General features: G+C 40.0%; 1 protein-coding gene across 2 annotated transcripts in view; it reads right to left on the reverse strand.

The window, feature by feature from the left end:
• Positions 1 to 19,934, reverse strand: part of MBD2 (methyl-CpG binding domain protein 2) — a 61,372-nt gene that overhangs the window by 16,473 nt on the left and 24,965 nt on the right. For both annotated transcript variants that reach the window (XM_004616140.2, XM_055127124.1), the window contains exon 3: positions 12,230 to 12,367. In XM_004616140.2, coding sequence (XP_004616197.2) covers positions 12,230 to 12,367 — 138 coding nt within the window. The remainder of the gene's footprint in view (positions 1 to 12,229; positions 12,368 to 19,934) is intronic.

The raw sequence follows: 19,934 nt of genomic DNA on the forward strand, positions 1-19,934 counted from the left end.
CAAAGATAACAATTTATAATGAGCTTCTAGGAAATAAATGCTATCAGTGATTTTATGATAAAACTGCAGAATGGATTTCTAAGGGGAAAGGTACAAGAATAGACAGAATTCAAAACTAAAAAAAGCTCTAGACAATATTTTATTCTGTCTTTCATTATATGTGACTAATATGAGTGAGAATCTAACACTTAATAATTGAAATATTAAGAAGTCCAAGAAATGCAGATTCCTAGATTCATATTCTCTCAAAACTAATATAAGAAAAAATAGGAAATAGGAATATTCATCCATGCATCTATTAAATAAATTGAATCTGTTATTTCAAGCTTTTCAATAAAAAGTAATATAGTCTCAGATGATTTCACAATTAATTCTTGCCAATGCCTATCAAGGTACCAAACATACAAATTCTGTTTTAGGAAATATTAAAAGAGGAATAATCTTCCACATTATTTTACAGCATCAACAAAACCCAATACTAAAATTAGAGAAGATTACAAGAAAAACCAATCTCTCTCGTGAATAAAAACATGCAAACCCCTCCCCCCGAAATGATAATAACAAGTCTACAGAGAGCAAATCTAAACAGAGATGAAATGTAATACCTCCTAAGACTGGCCTTAATCCAGAAATTCAAGTTTTGTTTAACACTTTTAAAATAAGCAATGTAATCCACCACATAGATCAGTATAATTCGACTATATGAGATTTTAAAAAATCACTTAACTTGTAGAGAAAAAAATTCGTCAAATTCAAAATCCATTCATGAAAAAATAAACTAAAGTAAACTCTCAGTAAACTAAAAGAAAAATTTTATCTTCTGTTGCTTGTTTTATTTTTTACGTGGTGTTAGAGCTTACTCATGGTGGTGCTCAGAGGACATATGGGGTACTGAGGACGAATCCAGATCAGCCGTGCGCAAGGCAAAGCTGTACTATTGCTCTGGCCCTAAGAAGTGAATCTTCTTCACCTGAAAAAGGATTACTTATCAAAAAACTACAAAAAGCATCACATTTAAAAGTGAAACATTAGAAAAGCCCTTGGTGTCATTCATTAATAACACAAAGATATCTTTTATCAGTTATATTCAACCACAGTCAAAGTTCTAGCCAGTCAAAAAAGACAAAAGGGGTGTTTAAAAGAAAAATCAAAGTCTTGGGGAATGAGCAAGTAAGAAAAGTGTCTCACTTGCTGATAACTTGCTTATTCTCATATAAAGTCCAACAGACTATTAACAGTAAATTAAGGAAACTTTTTAGTATATTGATAATTATTAATATTATAATATATATGTTAACTATTAAATATATATCATATATTAACTAAAGCATTATTTAATTGATTAAAAATAAACTTCTTCCTATATACTAACAAGAGACAAGTAGAAAATAAAAATATTTTTAATATCACATAAAATAGCATCAAAAAGTATGAAATACCAATAAACCAGTTAAAGATGTGTAAGATTTGTAGACTGAAAACTGTAAAATCTCAATGGAGTAACATTAAATATCTATAACTTATAAAACTTAACAATAAAAAAATTTTTAATTATACCCAAAATTGATCTACAGTTTTAAATCCTAAGAGGTTTTAAAGACTTTGTAAGCTGAGTTTAAAATTTATGTGAAAACAAAAATGGCCTAGACTAACCAAGATCATCTTGAACCAAGAAAAATAAAGCTGGAAATCATACATTACCAGCTAACAAGAGCCGTATGAAGCAATAGCAATTTAAGACACGGTAGTATTGGCAAACAATAGAAAACAGACCAATGACCAAACAGTGGTGCCGCAACAGATACAGAGGGAAAGAGAGACCAAAGGAAAGAAAGGGGAGTTCAAACACAGACTTTCACCCTCTCACATTTCATTGGTCACAGAGCACAGACAATGCGGAGCAAGGCCACAAGGATGGCAAACAGTGCTCGGTCAACTGAATATCCTTGGGAGTGAAAATTATTTCACCTGGTATCACATACCAAAGGCAATTCCACATGGATTATCTCAATGCAAAAGGAAAGCAAAGTTTTCAGAAGGTGGCTTAGGGAAATAGACCCATAACCCTGGCTTAAGCAAATATTTCCTTAAGTGTCACAAACATACGAAAAAACAAACTGGCAAATTATGTTCTTTACTTTTTGCAAATAGTTAAGTATTACAACCAGAAAAACAAAAACGTAACTATATAGCTCAAGCTCACTTTCAAATTCAATTAACTGAAAATATGGCACAACCACACGGGAGCCTAAAAGCAGAGAGAACTATGTGTACACCTGCCATTGCAGGAAGTGAAAAAGAATGTTTAAAATTAGCACTTATGTAAACAGAACAATAAACATATCATTTAGAAATACAGAGGGAATTATAAAAGGTATCACCAGAATGAAAACAAATCCTTCTGGAAATAGGCCTAGAAGACCCAAAACGTAGAAACCTACTCATTTTTAAAAGACCCAGAACAGAACTCAAAGGGGCTAGCGAGACAGCACTGGCTTACTGCAGCCGCAGTCATCGTCTGCGACCTTGGTTCAAATCCCTGGTACCACGTATGGGGACCTAGCAGGGTCAGGGGTCACTCCTGAGCACAGAGTCCTTGAGCACTGCTGGGTGTGGCCCCAAACCCAAAAAGGAAAAGACAGAACTTCTACGAGCCCTAGGGATAGTAGAGACTAAGAAGCTTGCTGCAGACCCCAATTCAATCCCCAGCACCACGTAAGGTTCCCCCAGCAGTCGGCAGAGATCCCTGAACAGAGCAGGAGTGAGCCCAAGCACAGAACCAGCAATAATCCTCGAGCAAAGTCAGGTGTGTCCCAAACTTCAAAAAAAAAAAAAAACAAAAAACCATATACTGAGCCATCCATGAATATTTTCATATTCTAGTCAATGGTCTCATTCTCCTAATACCTAAATTCTAAGACTCTCCCCAATCACTGTTGCTTGGTCAATAATTTTGTCAACTATTTTATAACTAGTATAAAACAAAGCTTATCATTCATACCCCAAATTTACTATGATTTCTTCCATGATCGGCTACTTTTAAATCAAGCTTCATCACACACACACAAACACACACACACACACACACACACACACACACACACACCAGATTATTTAGAATTTCCTCCCATATTTCTCTGCTTTTGAAGAACATATATTCTCTAACCTTTGTTTTTTGTCGTGCACGTCCCATACTATGCTTTATTACATATACACTCGTTTCTCTCTCTCCTTATGATACTAGAACAGCGCTGAGAAATGTACTTATTTCTCTCTCTCCCAATGATACCAGAACAGTGATGGGAAATGTTTTCTGCCCAGGGCCATTTGCTATTTCTAGTATCATTCTCAGGCCTGACCATAAGAGCAGCCAGGCCGCAAGTCTGCCCGTCTGGAGCAGGGCGACCCACATGATTTCCTGGGCGATCCCCCAGGCTAGAGGCGCTCCACCCCTGCCTCTGAAAGGGCCAGAACAACATGGGCTTGGTTTGTCCGGACAGCAGTATGGTCCCTGTTCAGGAAACTGCCCCTGGGGCACAAGGGCATGAGCACATTTTTTGTGTACAGGAGACCTGGGTCCAATATGCTGGTACCATACGATGGCTCCCCCCCCCCCCCCGCCCAAGCACTACTGGACAGGACGCCCAAGCACCAAGGCGAGGGTAGCACCAAGAACTGCCGGGTATGGTCCCAAAAGAGAAAAAAGACAGAAAACGAAGAAGGAAAAATGAAGTGGGACTCAAGTCCAGACCTGAGGGGAAAGTAATAGGAAGCTGCCAATCAAAGCGCCCAAGAGAGACAGCATGAAGTGTGGTCACAGCACGAAAGGGCAGTGGCCGGGAGAGGATCTAGCCCACAGTGATAAACCTGCAGAAAGGGACACAGGCTTCAAGTACAGAAGAGAGGCATGCAAGATAAACAAAAGTCAACTGTGGAGGAGTTGGAAAATCATGTTTAGGTGTAATGAATTTACCCTAAAAATGAACAGGGAGTGTTTTCGTGAGAATAATGCTTTTAGATCTTCCTGTCAGAGTCCTTGGGATGCAAGATGAAGAACGGACTGAGGAGAAAACAGCAAGAAGCAGAGAGCTGACGTCCTTGGTCTAGAAGGCGTGTGAATGAGCAGGAGGGAGTGCCAGGGGACCCGTCCCATTACACATTTCAGTGAAAGCTGGGATGTCACTGGTGACGGGGCGGTGATCCTGGCTTAAGGAGCCAGGTGTGAGCAGTCCTTCCACAGAGCTAGGGCTGCTGTAAGAAAGGGGAGGTCTGATGAGGCAACTGACGAACTCCAGGGGCTGGCGAGATGTCCAAGTTCAACTGTCTGTAGGTAGACTGGTACAGACAACTGAATCTGTGCAGAAAGGTGCAAATACGGAGACTGGAGAGACAGCACAGGGGATAAAGTGCTTGCCAGGCATGCCCTGGCTGGAAGCCCAGCACTGCATACGAACCCTGAGTACCGCCTGGAGTGATCCCCGAGCACAGAGCCAGGATTAAGCCCTGAATATAGCCAGGGGTGCCCAACCCCGGCCCCCCACCACCACAAAGAAAGATGTAAATTCGGATATTGCTAACAATATAGTCCTGAAGTCAGACAAATGAAAGAAATCATCCACAGAGGGATTATATACAAAGGAAAATTAACACTCCCTGAGAAAAACCGAAGTTTAAAAGACTGTTAGAGAAAGCTGAGTCTAAGAGTAAAAAAGAAACAAAACAAAAGGAAGAAAGAAAGAAAGAAAGAAAGAAAGAAAGAAAGAAAGAAAGAAAGAAAGAAAGAAAGAAAGAAAGAAAGAAAGAAAGAAAGAAAGAAAGGAGGGAGGGAGGGAGGGAGGGAGGGAGGGAGGGAGGGAGGGAGGGAGGGAGGGAGGGAAGGAGGGAGGAAGAGAGGAAGGGAGGAAGGAAGGAAAAGGGAAGGAGGGTGGGAGGGAGGGAAAGAGAGAGGGAGGAAGAAAGGGAAAAAGAAAAATAAGAAGGCAGTGATTGTCACAAAATCCAATGACGCTGCAGAAATCAAGGCAAGTCACGGAGGCTAATGCTGAAAGCAGCACCAGCATTTAAGGACTGGAACGCGTCCTCCCAATTAAACAAGGATCACCAGCAATCTTGATAAAAATTCTGTGTCACAGAGGGAACAAAATCTGTATTTCAGAATGTAAATATTGAGTAGGAGACAGAGCGGAAAGGCACACAACTCTTAGAACAAATCTAAGGGGAAAGAAAGAGAACAAATCCTAGAACAGAATACATAGTAAAGTGACTTTTTAAAAAATGATAGAGAAGATCCGAACATATTTAAATTCTTTCCCCCCTCTTTTTTTTTTATATTTCAGGGCCACACCCAGCTACTCCAGGGTCACTCCTGGTGAGGCTTAAAGAACCACATGGGATCTGGGGATCAAACCCAGTTTGGCCCCATGTAGGGCAAGCACCCTACCTGCTGTATTATCTTTTGACACCCTATATTTAAACTCTTTTTAAGAAAGAAGTTGAAAATACAAGCACTTGACATGAACCATGAGTAAGGCCTCTGAGAAGACAGGAAGAAACTGCATTTGGGGAGCACAGATCTGGAATTATCTTTAGGCCAACTGGAAACATGTCCAAATTCATCAAATTCAGTTTAAAGAGGTGATGACAAAAAAAAAAAAAAAAGCTTTGCACTCTTGTTCTAAATCCTCTAATCAATTGTCATTTGCAATATTAAACACAAATCCTTTTATCTCTTCATCTTCACAAGAATTCAAATAAATGCAAGTTGAAGATAAAAAAATTATTAAAATTACTAAAAGAGAATGTAGCATATACAAGATAAAAGGAAACTAGAATATACACAATTTAGCAATATCTTTACCCTCAGCATAATAACTTAGAAATTAATTTGCTAGTATGTATCAAAAACAAATATTTCCATCAACCAGAGTCTTAGGAATCTAGCCCAAGGAAACATTATAAAATATTTAGGAAAGGAACATATATGCTTGAGAATACTCACTGGAGTACTTGCTATAGTAGTGAAAAACTGGAGATAAGAGTGAAGTGGCGAAGTCAGTTTTAGAGCACAACAGATTAATAGCGACAGAATTTATTTTCTAAACCCCATTCAATTTGCATGACCCGCATTTTCCAAGGATCTCCCCAAACTTCACGGCCACAGTGAGCTCTTTTTTTTCTTAGACACATTGTTTTTGTCTATACCACATATTTAGTTCTTTATACATGGCATCTAACCAGCATCACACCATTAAGTCATACAGGAAAACATGTCATCTATTTCCTGTGCCAGGCAGCCAATTTTTTCTATCTAGAGGAAAGGAACATTGTGTCCTTCATGGCACTCTTTGCTTTAGCTAATTTATTTCTTAATCCCCAAGACATTATAATGAGACCGTACTAGAAATAACTGTCCGAAGTTAGGAAAAGGCAAATGTTGCTAAAGTGGTGGGAATAAACAGTCATGCTCTGGGACAAATGAACAGTGAAATACTTTGCAAACTTTTCACACGCAGTATCTTCAAAGTACATGTAGTTTTTAATCTTATCATTAACCTGGTAGGGTTTTTCCTAACCTGCTTTTAAAGTCACATTCTTGGTATTAACAGAGCAAAAAAAAAAAAAAAAATGAACTGGCAAAGCTGGGCAAAGAGGGAACTGACAGGAACTACTGGCACAAATTAGACTGGTACAGCCACAGTGAAAATCAGTACTCATGTTTCTACCACCACGTAAACCTAGAACCATATATGATGAAGCAATTCCACTTTTAGGTATTTATCTGAAGGAAACCAAAATGCTAATTTGAAAAGAGGTGGCTTTATTCATACTATTAAAGACAGGGAAACTATTTCAAGGTTCACTGACATATGAGTAAACAAAGATATGTGGTATTTTTATAATGGAATATTGTTCCATCCTAAAGAGGAAAACCTGCCATTTGTGATAAAGAGATGAACTCAAGGGTATTATGCCAAGAGAAATAATCACAGAAAGACACATACTGTGTGATCTCATATAACAGGGGACTCTTAAGACGCTGAAGCTAAGGAACAGAGACAAGAATGGTGGGTGCCAAGGATCGAAGGGCACCGGGGCAGTCTGGAGTGAGGAGAGGCTGGTCAGAGGAGGAACTTTCAGTTACATAACGTGTAAGCTCGCGAGATCTAAAGCTGCGGTTTCCAACTAGCAGTCTGCACTGCTACAGGCCCCAGACACTTGCAGCCTGTCTGCAAAAGCTACAGTCACTTAACTGATGGTATGTGACCACTGGTCTGCAGGTGTAAAAAGGCTGAAAAACACTGTCTGATGTACAGTGCTGGGGCTGTAAGTTTAACAATACTCTATAGTACACTACAAAATTACCAAGAAAGCAGACCCTGTCTTAACTATCACTCTCACCACCACCACAAAAAATGCAATTAGGTGAGGTGTAGATGTGGCAATGATGCCTAGGTACAGTGATGTATACAGTCATCACGTTGTACATCCTGAAATGACACAATGTTCTATTTCTATTGTATGCCAACAGAATGAAAAATTTCATTCAAAGAATGCTGACATCGGGAAGAGAATAGAGGAAAATCTTATATCCCTTGAAAGAAGAATTAGCAAACAAAATAAATAGAAAAAATTGAGGCTCAATTTTAAATTGATAAATTTAAATCTATAAATTTATGTAGATTTTATGTATATAAAATTTGTATGTATATTTTTATTTATGTTATAAATAACATACAAATTTAAAAATCTATAAATCTTTATAGATTTAAATACTCTTCACTGATATAAATCTTCTCTTAATGTAAAATAGTATTTAAAACACACACACACACACACACACACACACACACACACACAGTCTAGGGGACCAGAGAAATCACAGAGCAGGTAGGGTGCTTGCCTTGCACACAGCTAACCTGGCTTTGTTCCCTGGCATCCCGTTTGTTCCTCCAAGGCCCACCAGGAGTAACTCCCGAGGGCAGAAGCAGGTGTTAAGCCCTGAGTGCAGCTGGGGGTGGTCCCAACACAAACAAATTAAAAAACAAAAAACCCACAGTCTATTTGTATTTTAGAATAATCTGAGAATGAAGAAACTATGACTTAATGGAAAACTATGCAATCTGAGGTTACAAGAGAGGAAAAAAGGGAGGGTGGTGGCTGGAGAGAGAGTAGCAGAAAGGGCACTGGTTCGATCCCCGGTACCATACAGGGTCCCCTTGAACCCCGAGCACAGAGCCAGGAATAAGCCCGGAGCACCGCCACGTGTTACAAAAACAAAAGGAGAGGCCAATAAGCAATCAAGAAACTGTTAGTCTGGAGGCTGGAGAAATAGTGCAGCACGCGGTCGACCAGGATCGATTCCTGGCACCCCCTCCCATGCCCAGTCACCGGGAGTGATCCCTGAGCACAGAGCCAGGAGTAAGCCTGAGCCCAGCCAGGTGTGGCACCCCCCAAACCCCCAAAAAGCACAGATTTGTCAGATGACAATAGAAAAGCAGGGTCTTTATGTATTAAGAAGACAGAGGTTACAGATGATTCACAATTCAGTCACACTAAAAAGAAGAAATCCTGGAACATGTTCTAACTCTCTGGCTGAAGAAGGGCATTTCAGGAATCTTACTATTTGGTGTTATCGAGAAGAGACCACCCCCGTCTCCACTTCACATCGTTTTTAATTTCATGAAGAGACAAACCCTCATCAAATACGCTGAACAGATATAAGATGACTGAGTACTTACCCTATTAGAACCAGGTTTTATAAATTCCATCCCTACTATATCATTTTAATGACAGGCAGAAAATGATGTTGAAATCTGTTAACTGTGCTACTATTATTTGTATACAATAGTTTGTGTTTGAAAATGAAGCTAAGGCAATTTCAAGGAATGAATATATTAGAAATTCATAATTTATAGATTTTACAGAATTCAAGTTAGATTCTAGACACTGACCTAGGAATAGGTTGTTATGTAAGATAGAATTATTAATTTTTACGGTATTAATTCGCATCTAAATTAATCCCTTCAAACAGATTCATGCCAGAGCCTCGAGTCAAGTTCCAGAAACCTAATGCTAGTTCTAATCCTCAAAGTTCAACATTCTAAAATCCAACAATGTATTATTATGTCACAATATTAAAAGGAGGAGGTATGGTAAGAGAAAAAACAACACTTTACCTTTAAAATCTCAAAAATATAAAACTTCACTGTCTAATGTAGTGGTTCTTCTTCACCAACCCAAAGACTGTTGGCATATCACCAGTGTGAAGGTTGTACATCACTGACCTAATTTACTTACTCTGTGATTAAAAAATTTCTCCAACATAGACTATTTGGAGATTTCTATAACCATATTGAACTATATCTATATTAGTTCAGTAAAAATATCCAAAAGGTTGGGGCCGGAGCGATAGCACAGTGAGTAGGGCGTTTGCCTTGCATGCGGCCGACCCAGGTTCGATCCCCGGCATCCCATATGGTCCCCCAAGCACTGCCAGGAGTAATTCCTGAGTGCAAAGCCAGGAGTAACTCCTGAGCATTGCTGGGTGTGACCCAAAAAGCAAAAAAAAAAAAAAAAAAAAAAAATCCAAAAGGTAGAAAAATTGGGAATCCTTTTTTTCCTACACATTCTTTGCCAAGTATCTCAATAATTGTTTACTGCACAGTAGCAATCTACCATTAAGTATATCATTTACCACAACGTACCAAAATATAAATAAAATCAACGCCTTTTCTTTCTAAGCAAAAATAAATAAAATCTGAAAATACATCAGAATAGTCAGGATGACAGTACGTGATTTTCAAACCAATACTACATAAACTGCCTCCATATAGTTGTCCAAAGCTTGCAGTAGTCAAATATCTCCTTAATTAGTAAGGTGACAGTAAGGAAAGAAGAAGAATAAGTAATGCCTTGGCTTTAGTTAAAACATCCAGCCAAAAACCTGTCCAGGACACGCTGGAAAGACTGTCCAGTGGAAAGGGGCTTGTTCTGCGCACTGCAGACCCGGGTTCAACCCCCAGCATCCACCTGGTCCTCTGAAACCTGGCAGGAGTGATCCCTGAGCACAGACTCAGTACAGCCAGTGTCGCGCCCCCCCCCCAACCAAAAGAGCAACAATAACAACAAAATCGGCAGGTGACAGGATAAAATGTAAAAACAATCCAAACATTTGGAGAAGTAGCCTTGTAACTAATTTTAAATTTTACTGCTTATGAGCGGAAGAAGATTAAACCCTCAACAGATCTAGGTTAAAAAAAGACATGTTTTCTCACACACAAATGGAAGGGAATTAGACTTTTTTAACATACATTTTTGATTGCAGAACAACTTAATAAACCATAACAAACTAAGGAAAACTTAAAACTACTCAACATGCTTACAAAGAAGAGGAACAAATCCAATTCCTTCCAAGTTTTCAAGCCTAAGTTACCAATATCTTTACTACTAGATGAACTCCCAATAAATATAAATACTAGTTTTTAAGCTATAACTAAACTGAGTCAGAAAACAATTTACTCCTAAAAAGGACAAATCTGCCACTCCTGAAAATTAGGATTTGTAGACTGTACTAAGAATGATTTGGCAAAGAAGAGGGTTAAACCTATTAAATAATACCTGTTTTTCAATAAGGCAACTCCAATTTCCAATAGGAAGCATTACTACTTCTTATTTCATTTTTATCTTTGGGGATTTGGGGGAGACAAACAGCCTTACCCAATTACATATTTTCAAAACTATCAATTCATAAAAAAAAAAAAAAGAAAGTTGACAAGGAAATGATTTTAAAAGCACCCACCCAAAATAAAGCCAGAGGACAAGACGTTCAAGACTGTAGACAGTATCTAAGAAGGAATCCAATCAGGGCATGGCTTTGTCAAGGTGGGAGAGCTAAGGCAGAAGTCCCTTCCGGTTCTAGGGCAAGTCCTAAGACTGTGGCTGGCTGGTGACTGGCTCTGAGGGAAGAGGCGGAACAGGAGGGGAAAGCCTCGTCAGGAAAGCTGAATGGCCCAAAGAAAACCTGGGTGGTGGTAAGAACCTAAAGGCACATGCAGGTACGCATCGTTTACATTGGATGTGATACACTTACATGGCCCCTGTTGAATCTCTTGGGGACCAACAGTAAAGCAAGTTTAGAACTTCACATCTTGAGACATCTATAGCAAGATGCTGATCCAATGTGGCTCCAAATATCTTCTGTTTTCCTGGCTCACCTGAAGAGGAAAAAACACTACAGAGGATGTGGGAACTGAATTTAAGATAGATTCTTCTAGAGCAACTGTCTGAAAGCTTTGGCCCAATCCTTTCTGGAGCGTCTTAAGAGAGGAGCTACTCCAGGGACTCATGAAAACCAAAACTCAAACGAAAAGGTGGCGTGCGACCTCTCAAGGGGGGATAGAGAGCAAAAGAAATTCTCCATCAGAGCTTCGGTCTGTAGTGGGAGGAGGCAGGGAAAGGAGACCAGGGAAAATGCTAGAACATTTCTCCCTCCACTCCCTTACCCCAGCTGCTACTTCACCAAGTACCTACATTTGTTTGTTTGTTTGCCACAATTAGGGAGAGAATAAGCAAGATTACTGGGAAAGTTAAAGCGTTTTTGGCCAGCTTCCCTCCCCGGCAGTATGGAATTATTAAGCGGCAGGGAGGTCTTTCACGTAATACATTTTGTTTCTAAGAAAAGATCCTGCTGGAATACAACTTGAAGCAATAAAGAAAGAGGAAAATAAATTCAATTTATACCAAAAATCTAAGTCACACGACAATATACCATATTGACAAGGTCTAATTCTCTCTTTTCCAAAGGGGGAAGGGATAGCTTTTCATATAATAATAGAAATCAAAACAAAGTAGCTCCTAAATAAAAGAAAATACTTTTAAACCAAGCAACAAAACTGCATGATTCATCCCCTTACGAAACTCTAGTCATGGAAGCATAATCTCTGAAAACCTATGATTAGCAGTCAAGTCTGATATATACTACCACACAAAAGCATAAAAATGTCAACCATATTGTTGCAAAATCATTTTAATTAACTCAGTTTTTCTTAAAACCTTTTACCTGAATATTGTATTGGTTATTCTCCAGCATTCGTAAGGACATAAGACAACTTTCCTAGCACATAAGACAACTCTCTTTCCAAATATATTCCATTTAACCGAGTGTATTTGAACTATCTGGTAAAAATACCAGAATTTTCTGAAAAGATTGGAGAGCCAATCAGATCCTTACCTGACGTGGCTGTTCATTCATTCGCTGGGGGTCCGATTTCACTTTATTGTTAGGATGATTTGTGACTTTGGTTACTGGTTGTTTGAAAATTGAAGCTGTTTGTCTAATTGGCAATGTTGTATTCAAGTCTGGTTTACCCTGTGAATACAAAGTGTTTTTCAGTAACTCATTACAATTAAATTCTTAAACATCCCTTACCTTCAATCACCTTATTTCTGATTTATTTCTCAAGTTCTTAAATATTTTAAATACTCAAAATATTTTTTGAGCACTTTATTATATGACAAACATGAAGTTTAATCCGTATGCTTTAAATAGAAGGAACATCACTGTACAGAATGCTTAATTACCAAGGTAACAAGGGCTTGTTTTGAATAAACAGATGTCTGTTTCCACAGTATTCTTTTTTGAGGCGTCCCCCCTTTTATTTCCAACACCAGGCTCTGTACCAACAGCACGCCAAGACCCCGCAGTGCTGAGAATCTAAGTCGAGGCTGGGGCCCGCCGCTGACCCACATCCCTGACTCTGAATGAACAATGTGGTTAAAGGTGGGTTATACAGGAGACATTCCCAGACAACCATAAAGATGGAAACCGTTTCTACATTCTAGGCAGGAAAATAATGGCATACTGGGGCATTAAAATACAAACCAACTTAATCAGCTAAGAGGGGGCCCGGGCTAAAGTAAACCATACAAGTAACCCTCCCGTTTTACACTGAAATTTAAGAAATGGAAGATCTCATTCGAGGAGACAACTCAATGTAGAAAGTATAAGTATGCCTCATTTTCATACTATGTACAATTACCTTAAAGAGACCTCAAAGTGAAGTTTCGAAAAGCCAAGTAACATACTTACCTACTTTTAACCAACCAGTAAGTAAACTGTAACATGTTCTAGTGACGTCAAAATGAGGCATAGAATTTCTATTAAGTTCATGTGGGAAGGGGGGGAGGGGTGTCCAAGGGATGGATAGGACAGGGAACAAAACATGATTTGATCACTGTGTCAGCATTCTGGAAAAAATACATAATGGTCGTCTAGATTTGAAAATACACATATTTTTATATACAAATAAACTTTAAAAAAAATCATAGGATAGTGAGTTTTTTTCTTTAGAACTTTCTCCAGATAAAAATTACAGTGTAGCAATGGCCACTCAACACCTTTATTGCAAACCACAACACCTAATCAGAGAGAGAGAACAAAAGGGAATACCCTGCCATAATGGCAGTGTGGGGTGGGGGGAGACAGGACTGGGGAGGGTGGGAGGGATGCTGGGTTTACTGGTGGTGGAGAATGGGCACTGGTGAAGGGATGGGTTCTCGAACTTTGTATGGGGGAAACATGAGCACAATAATGTATAAATCTGTAACTGTACCCTCACAGTGATTCACTAATAAAAAAATAAATAAATTTTAAAAAAATTACAGTGTAGGGTAGTTTCTATGGGAAAAATTTTATATATATATATATATATATATATATATATACACACACACACACACACACACACATACACACATACATACACACATAGGGGCCAGAAAGTACAGCCTGCAAGGCGCTTGCCTTGCACGTGGCTGACCTGGGTTCAATCCCGACCCCCGTAAGTACCTGGAGCCCACCAGAATGATCCCTAAGCATGAGTCTGGTGTGGCCCGAAAACAAAAGACAAACAAGCAAAAAAAGCTCAAAATATGTAACCCTGGAGGCACCTTTGCATCACGAAATCATGCAATTTGCAGCTACACTGAATCAGAGGATAATGTGAGGAGAGAAGTCAGAAGAAAGGGGCAGATAAAGAATAATCTCTCCTGTATGTAGGATATAAAGATACACATTAACGGAGCACTCAGTGACCAATGGCAACAGAACTGGAAGCTGACTACACAGAATTAAGATTAGGGAGGATTGGATGGGAAAGGGTCTTTGGGACTTTGGTGAAGGGAAGCTGGCACTCTGGAGGTCCTACTGAGGACGCCTACATGAAACTAACGTTCACGGTATTAGAAATTACAGTCACCCTCTTCTTCGTATGTACTCATCATTCCATTATCTCCCAATGTAGATGCTTACCTTAAAGAGGTCTGTTCACCTTAAATAACTCTAAGTTATTATAACTCTAACTCTTAACTCTAACAGTTATACCTCTAACAGGTATTTCTTAGGTATTTGGCTTCCTTATCTTTAAGGAAGACTTTAAGACTTTTAAGACTTTCAAAAATCTTTCAATGTGCATGAATTTGACTGACAGACTACACGGTAACCACTGAGGCAGGCATCTCCTGGAAATTCTGTGATTCACAGGTGTGCACATGCCTGATCCATGATCTGCAGAGCATCCCTGGGTCCCTGATGAAGCTAACCACCTAGAAGATAACCAATATTCGATTCTGCAGAAGCGGAACAAATAAAACCTTGTAAGGAACTTTTCCTGTTATGATCAGTTAAAAATCAGTATGAATCACTGACCACCACCGTCTGGTTTTGAATCTTTTTGTCCTTTAATAAAGAACCGCATGTTCTGCTGGTATTACAACAAGGACGGATGGCATCAGCAGACACAGGAGCACAATGCAACTAGTTTTATGAGGAAATACAACAACGCCCATAAAATCCTGAGGTTTCCAGTAGATAACTGGAGGCTGCAGGAACTAATCTACAACTGGCCTAAGCCCTGAATCTGGAATCTGCAAAGTATGAAAAGCAGCATGAAACATGGAAACCTACTGACTCTACAACGGGAAGATGCATTCTGTCCATTAAACTTACATTTTTGGGTACCATGAATGAAAAGTAGATGCATAAAATATTCAAAATCAAAACTATTAATTTATAGTTTGCTGCAGGCCGATTTTAGGTTGATCTTGCAACCACTCAGTACTTTCAGGCTGGAGCGATAGCACAGCGGGTAGGGCGTTTGCCTTATATGCAGCTGGTTTGATTCCTCCACCCCTCTCGGAGAGCCTGGCAAGCTACCGAGAGTATTTCACCTGCACAACAGAGCCTGGCAAGCTACCCGTGGCGTATTCGATATGCCAAAAACAGTAACAAGTCTCACAATGGAGACGTTACTGGTGTCCGCTCAAGCAAATCGATGAGCAATGGAATGACAGTGACAGTGACCATTAATTTACATTATCAATGAGTCATTGTCATATAGTGACAATGACTATGACATAGAAAAAGAGTGTGCTATTACTCTTAAGATTTTTTGTTTCGTTTTTACATCCGGCTATGCTTAAGGACTTGATCACTCCTGGCTGTACCTGGGGGACTAAATGCAGTGCTGAGGACCCACCCGGGTCAGCCACATGCAAGGCAAGTGCCCAACCTGCTGTTAATTCCAGTCCATCTTTTTATCTCCTTTTCAACTGACCCAAAAAGCTCTGGAGACAGAATTTTTTACTAATTCATTTTGTATTCTAAGTCAGTATCACGTATAGTAATCTGAAAAGCTGGACTAACTGGTTTTTCCATAAACTCACAAAACAATAAAAGTTTATTACTGTTGTTCCTTGAGGACTGCCAAAGCCACTGGTAATTCATGCCAGTTGTGTGTCAGTGTTTGGTTTTGCTTTTAAGAACTACCAATCTTCCCTAAATGGGGCTCTAAAGAAAATCCTTTTTGAAAGGGGACAACAATCATGCACTCGTGATCTGAAATCTTTCCTTCCAACATAAGGAACACAAAGAGAGATGTTCTTTTTTTAAAAAAAGTTTTCTGGTCTTTGAGCCAAGTATCCCAGGGGCTACCTAGGCCCTGAAATTGAAGAAAAAAAAGTCAAAACTCAGGGAAAAACTTTTTCTACCAGTACTTAGGAGAGAAAAAATTTCTTCAGTCTCGTATCAACATTACATAAAGTCCACTGTTGTTATCTGAGAGCTCGTCGTTATGCTGAGGTCTCTCAAGACTGGATTCTCAGTTCTTCTATTAGGAGCTTGCCTGTTTCAAGTGAGCGTCTCGGGCTCCGCTCAGGGAGACGGCCGAGGGGCGCCTTTCCCGCAGTGCACACTCCGGCCTACGGAGTGCTTAAAGATAAATGCACGAGGGCCAGGGAGAGTGCTCCAAGGGACGCAGCCTTGCTGGGCCAGAGAAGCACTGCACCACAAAGACCAGGCACTGAACTAGCCAGCCCATTTGGGTGTGGGCCCCCCTGAGCAATGCCAGGAGACCCACCGCTCAAAGGGATCATTTCATGGCCTTGGATAAGTATTACTTACTGCTGAATTAAACAAAATCAAATATCCGTTCTATTTCTATGGGGGGGTGTGGATTTTTATTTCTTGGCTCTTTGGGTCCCACCCGACGATGCTCAGGGGTTACTCCAGGCTCTGCAGTCAAAAATGACTCCTGGCAGTGCATGGGAGAGCATATGAGATGCCAGGGATTGAAACTGGTCGACTGTGTGCAAGGCAAACACCAACCTGGTGTACTGTCGCTCCGACACCCACTATGGTTCATTTTTTACAGATTTGGCATCCAGGAACCTTATTCACATAAACGGAGGGAGCAAGTGACAGTGCAGTGAGTAAGGCGCTTGCCATGCATGCAGCAGGCCCCGGCAAGATCCCACACGCCGACCAGCAGCGATCCCCGAGTGCAGAGTCAGAGTAAGCCTGAGGACCTCTTGGTGTGGCCCAAAAATAAACTACAAAAGAGTCAAAAGAATTTATTATTACACATGGATTCCAACTTCTGAGTTGTATGCCAAGATACTACAGTGAGCAATAATGAACATCTACACTAAATTTTGAAGCAAGGAATTGTACTCACAGAAAGATTTTGTTAGCAAGTCATACATTTTATCAGTACTTCAAACTGTCCCTGGCACAGAGAGAGCCAAGCAGGCTGAGGGCAGGAGGCCCGTTGGGTACTGCTGGATATGTCCAGGCTCCCACCCTCACCACACACAGCAAAGGGACACGGTAAACTGGCCCTTCGTTGGAGATTAGACGATTTCATCATCATCATCATCATCATCATCATCATCATCATCATCATCATCCCGTTGATCGTCAATTTTCTTGAGTGGTCTCAGTAACGTCTCCATTCATCCTAGCCCTGAGATTTTAGAGGCCTCTCTTTGCTCGTCCTTCCCAACGGTGCCGCACTGGAGGCTCTTTCAGGGTCAGGGGAATGAGACCCATCATTGTTACTGGTTTTGGCATATGAATATGCCACGGGGAGCTTGCCAGGCTCTCCCATTCGGGCAGGAAACTCTCGGTAGCTTGCCAGGTTCTCCACAAGGGAGAACTAGGCTTGGTTTTATAGTCTCTGGATATTGGCCGTTGATAAGATTACACAGCACCGGGGGCAGTTTCTGAGTATGACCACCTAGCACTGGAAAATGGGGGATCTGGCCGGAAGAGGACCAGTCCTGATCCAAGCAGGCTTGGAGATCTTGGCCCCAGGTCTTGTACACCTGGGTTCCTCTGCCAGATCCTTCACGCGTGAGACGATTTATATCATAATAATATTGCAAGTATGTGAACTGTGCTCTTTCTGGTTGTTAATTGGAGGGTATAAATGGGGAATCAGCAGGAGGAGACCCATCCTGCTATCCAGGTTTATTCTCAGATCAAGTAAAGGACAGCATATACAAGAAAGTTGAAAGAACACTTCCTTTGAACACAGCCATACCCTATAAAGACATCATATAGCATAGTCTGAACACCAGTAATATACATACATATACATATACACATATACATATATATACATATGTGTAAATATGTATTATGTGTATGTATGTATACATGTGTATATATAGCAATGTTTACATATATATGTACATATATACTGATATATGCATATATACTGTAGCACTGTTGCTCCGTTGTTCATCGATTTGCTCGAGCGGGCACCAGTAACGTCTCCATTGTGAGACCTATTACTGTTTTTGGCATGTCGATTGTATATATACATGTGTGTGGATATATATGTGTGTGGATATATATAAATGCACATACATATAATACCATATACACATAATACCACTCTTCTCAGTCTTGCTTTGAAATAAAAATTTCCTCAGAGTTCAGTTGTACATATTCTGACAATAGTCTAGAGAACCCATTTCCGCGCTTCATTTTATAAATTAGTTAGATTTCTTTCAGGGTAAAATAATGTTGCTCTACCTACTCAGCATGATCAAATAAAACTGCTATTTCCAAGTATCACTCAAGCATCATTTGAATTTTGTGGCTTTGCATATACCGTATAATTCCAGAGAAATCTACGCCCCAATCTGAAAAGAGAAAGCTCTCTTTTCCCAAGGGCAGTTTCCTCCTCTGTCGTAACAATATCTATTCCTCAATTTCTTAAGGAAAACCAAACTAAACCCAGGCACCTACGGTACTGCAGCTTACATTTACTCGGTCTCTGAACAAATTCTGAGTGTCTACTACCTGCCAAAGACCGCATGCTGGGTACAGAATCAAAAACTAAAATTTCTGCCACAAAGCAAACATCCTGGGCATGGGAAAAGACTATAATGAGTAAAACAGGCTTACACTTTGTACACGATGGCACATAAATTCTAAGTAGCAGCTCTAATGTTAGCTTTACCCTGATACTAAACATACTAATGAAATTTAGAAACTGAACCTATTAAGCATTCCCAGAAGGGAAGTCATACCCTGGTTCATACAGGGGGGAACTGACATCAATCCCAATGATACCCAAAAAAGGACTTTTATCATTTTTCTAAAATATGTACAACAACAATTATCCAGATCTTTATAGAACAACAAAGCCAACTCCAAAGTGCTTTAGAATCCTTCAGGGCTTTTTTGTTTGTTTGTTTTTCTTTAGATTTAATTCACAGACCATAAAATCCGCCATTTGAACATTTACAATTCAGTGGTTTTTAGTATTATTCACAAGACTGTGATATCTTCACAGGCTTTTTGCAAAAGTTACAGAAAATTTTATCTGGAATCTATTATTTTTGTAATGAAAATCCACTTACTGTCATATTCTAGGTGAAGGGATTATTTTTTTTTAAATCAAGAGAAGCATACTAAAAAATGAACATGTATTATACTCTGAGCCATTAATAAAGGACTTAGAGGATCCTGGGGGGCCGCATACCTGCCTTTTAAGCCTAAAAGCGCAAGCGCAATCCTGCAGTCTCATCAACCTCTCCCGCCATCAGGCTGTGTGGAGCGCCACCTGCTACCCAGCACCACAGCCATCCCAGGCTGCACGGAGGCCAAAGGACACAATCAGTGACAGCACCACAACCTGATGCGCAAGCGCCACAAATACAACTAAAAGTGCCAGGCCTGGGAACCAGAGAGCCCTGCTCAGCACAACCCTAACACTCTTGGGAGGGGAAAGTATCTATCTATATATCTGTCTGTCTATCTATCTATCTATCTATCTATCTATCTATCTATCTATCTATCTATAAAATGCCAAAGGGCTTGTTTGTAATTACTAATAGAGATGGCGGGTTTCAATTCATCCTTGGCAATGAGTTCTAAAGAGTACGGTTTGAAAAAGAACGTAAGTTTGAATATGAGGCCATTATGGGCTTATGGCAAAAGATGCTAATGACTTTCCATTAGCTGTGGAGAGTCGCTCAACTAAGATTAGTGACCACATGGGATTGTCTCTCTGGCATCAAGGTTGGCATCACTGGGTAATCTTCCATAGGAGAACTCTGAAAATAGCCATTGCAATTGTTTTCTGTAT

The sequence above is a fragment of the Sorex araneus genome, chromosome 2 (genome assembly GCF_027595985.1).
Source record: "Sorex araneus isolate mSorAra2 chromosome 2, mSorAra2.pri, whole genome shotgun sequence".
Taxonomy (NCBI): domain Eukaryota; kingdom Metazoa; phylum Chordata; class Mammalia; order Eulipotyphla; family Soricidae; genus Sorex; species Sorex araneus.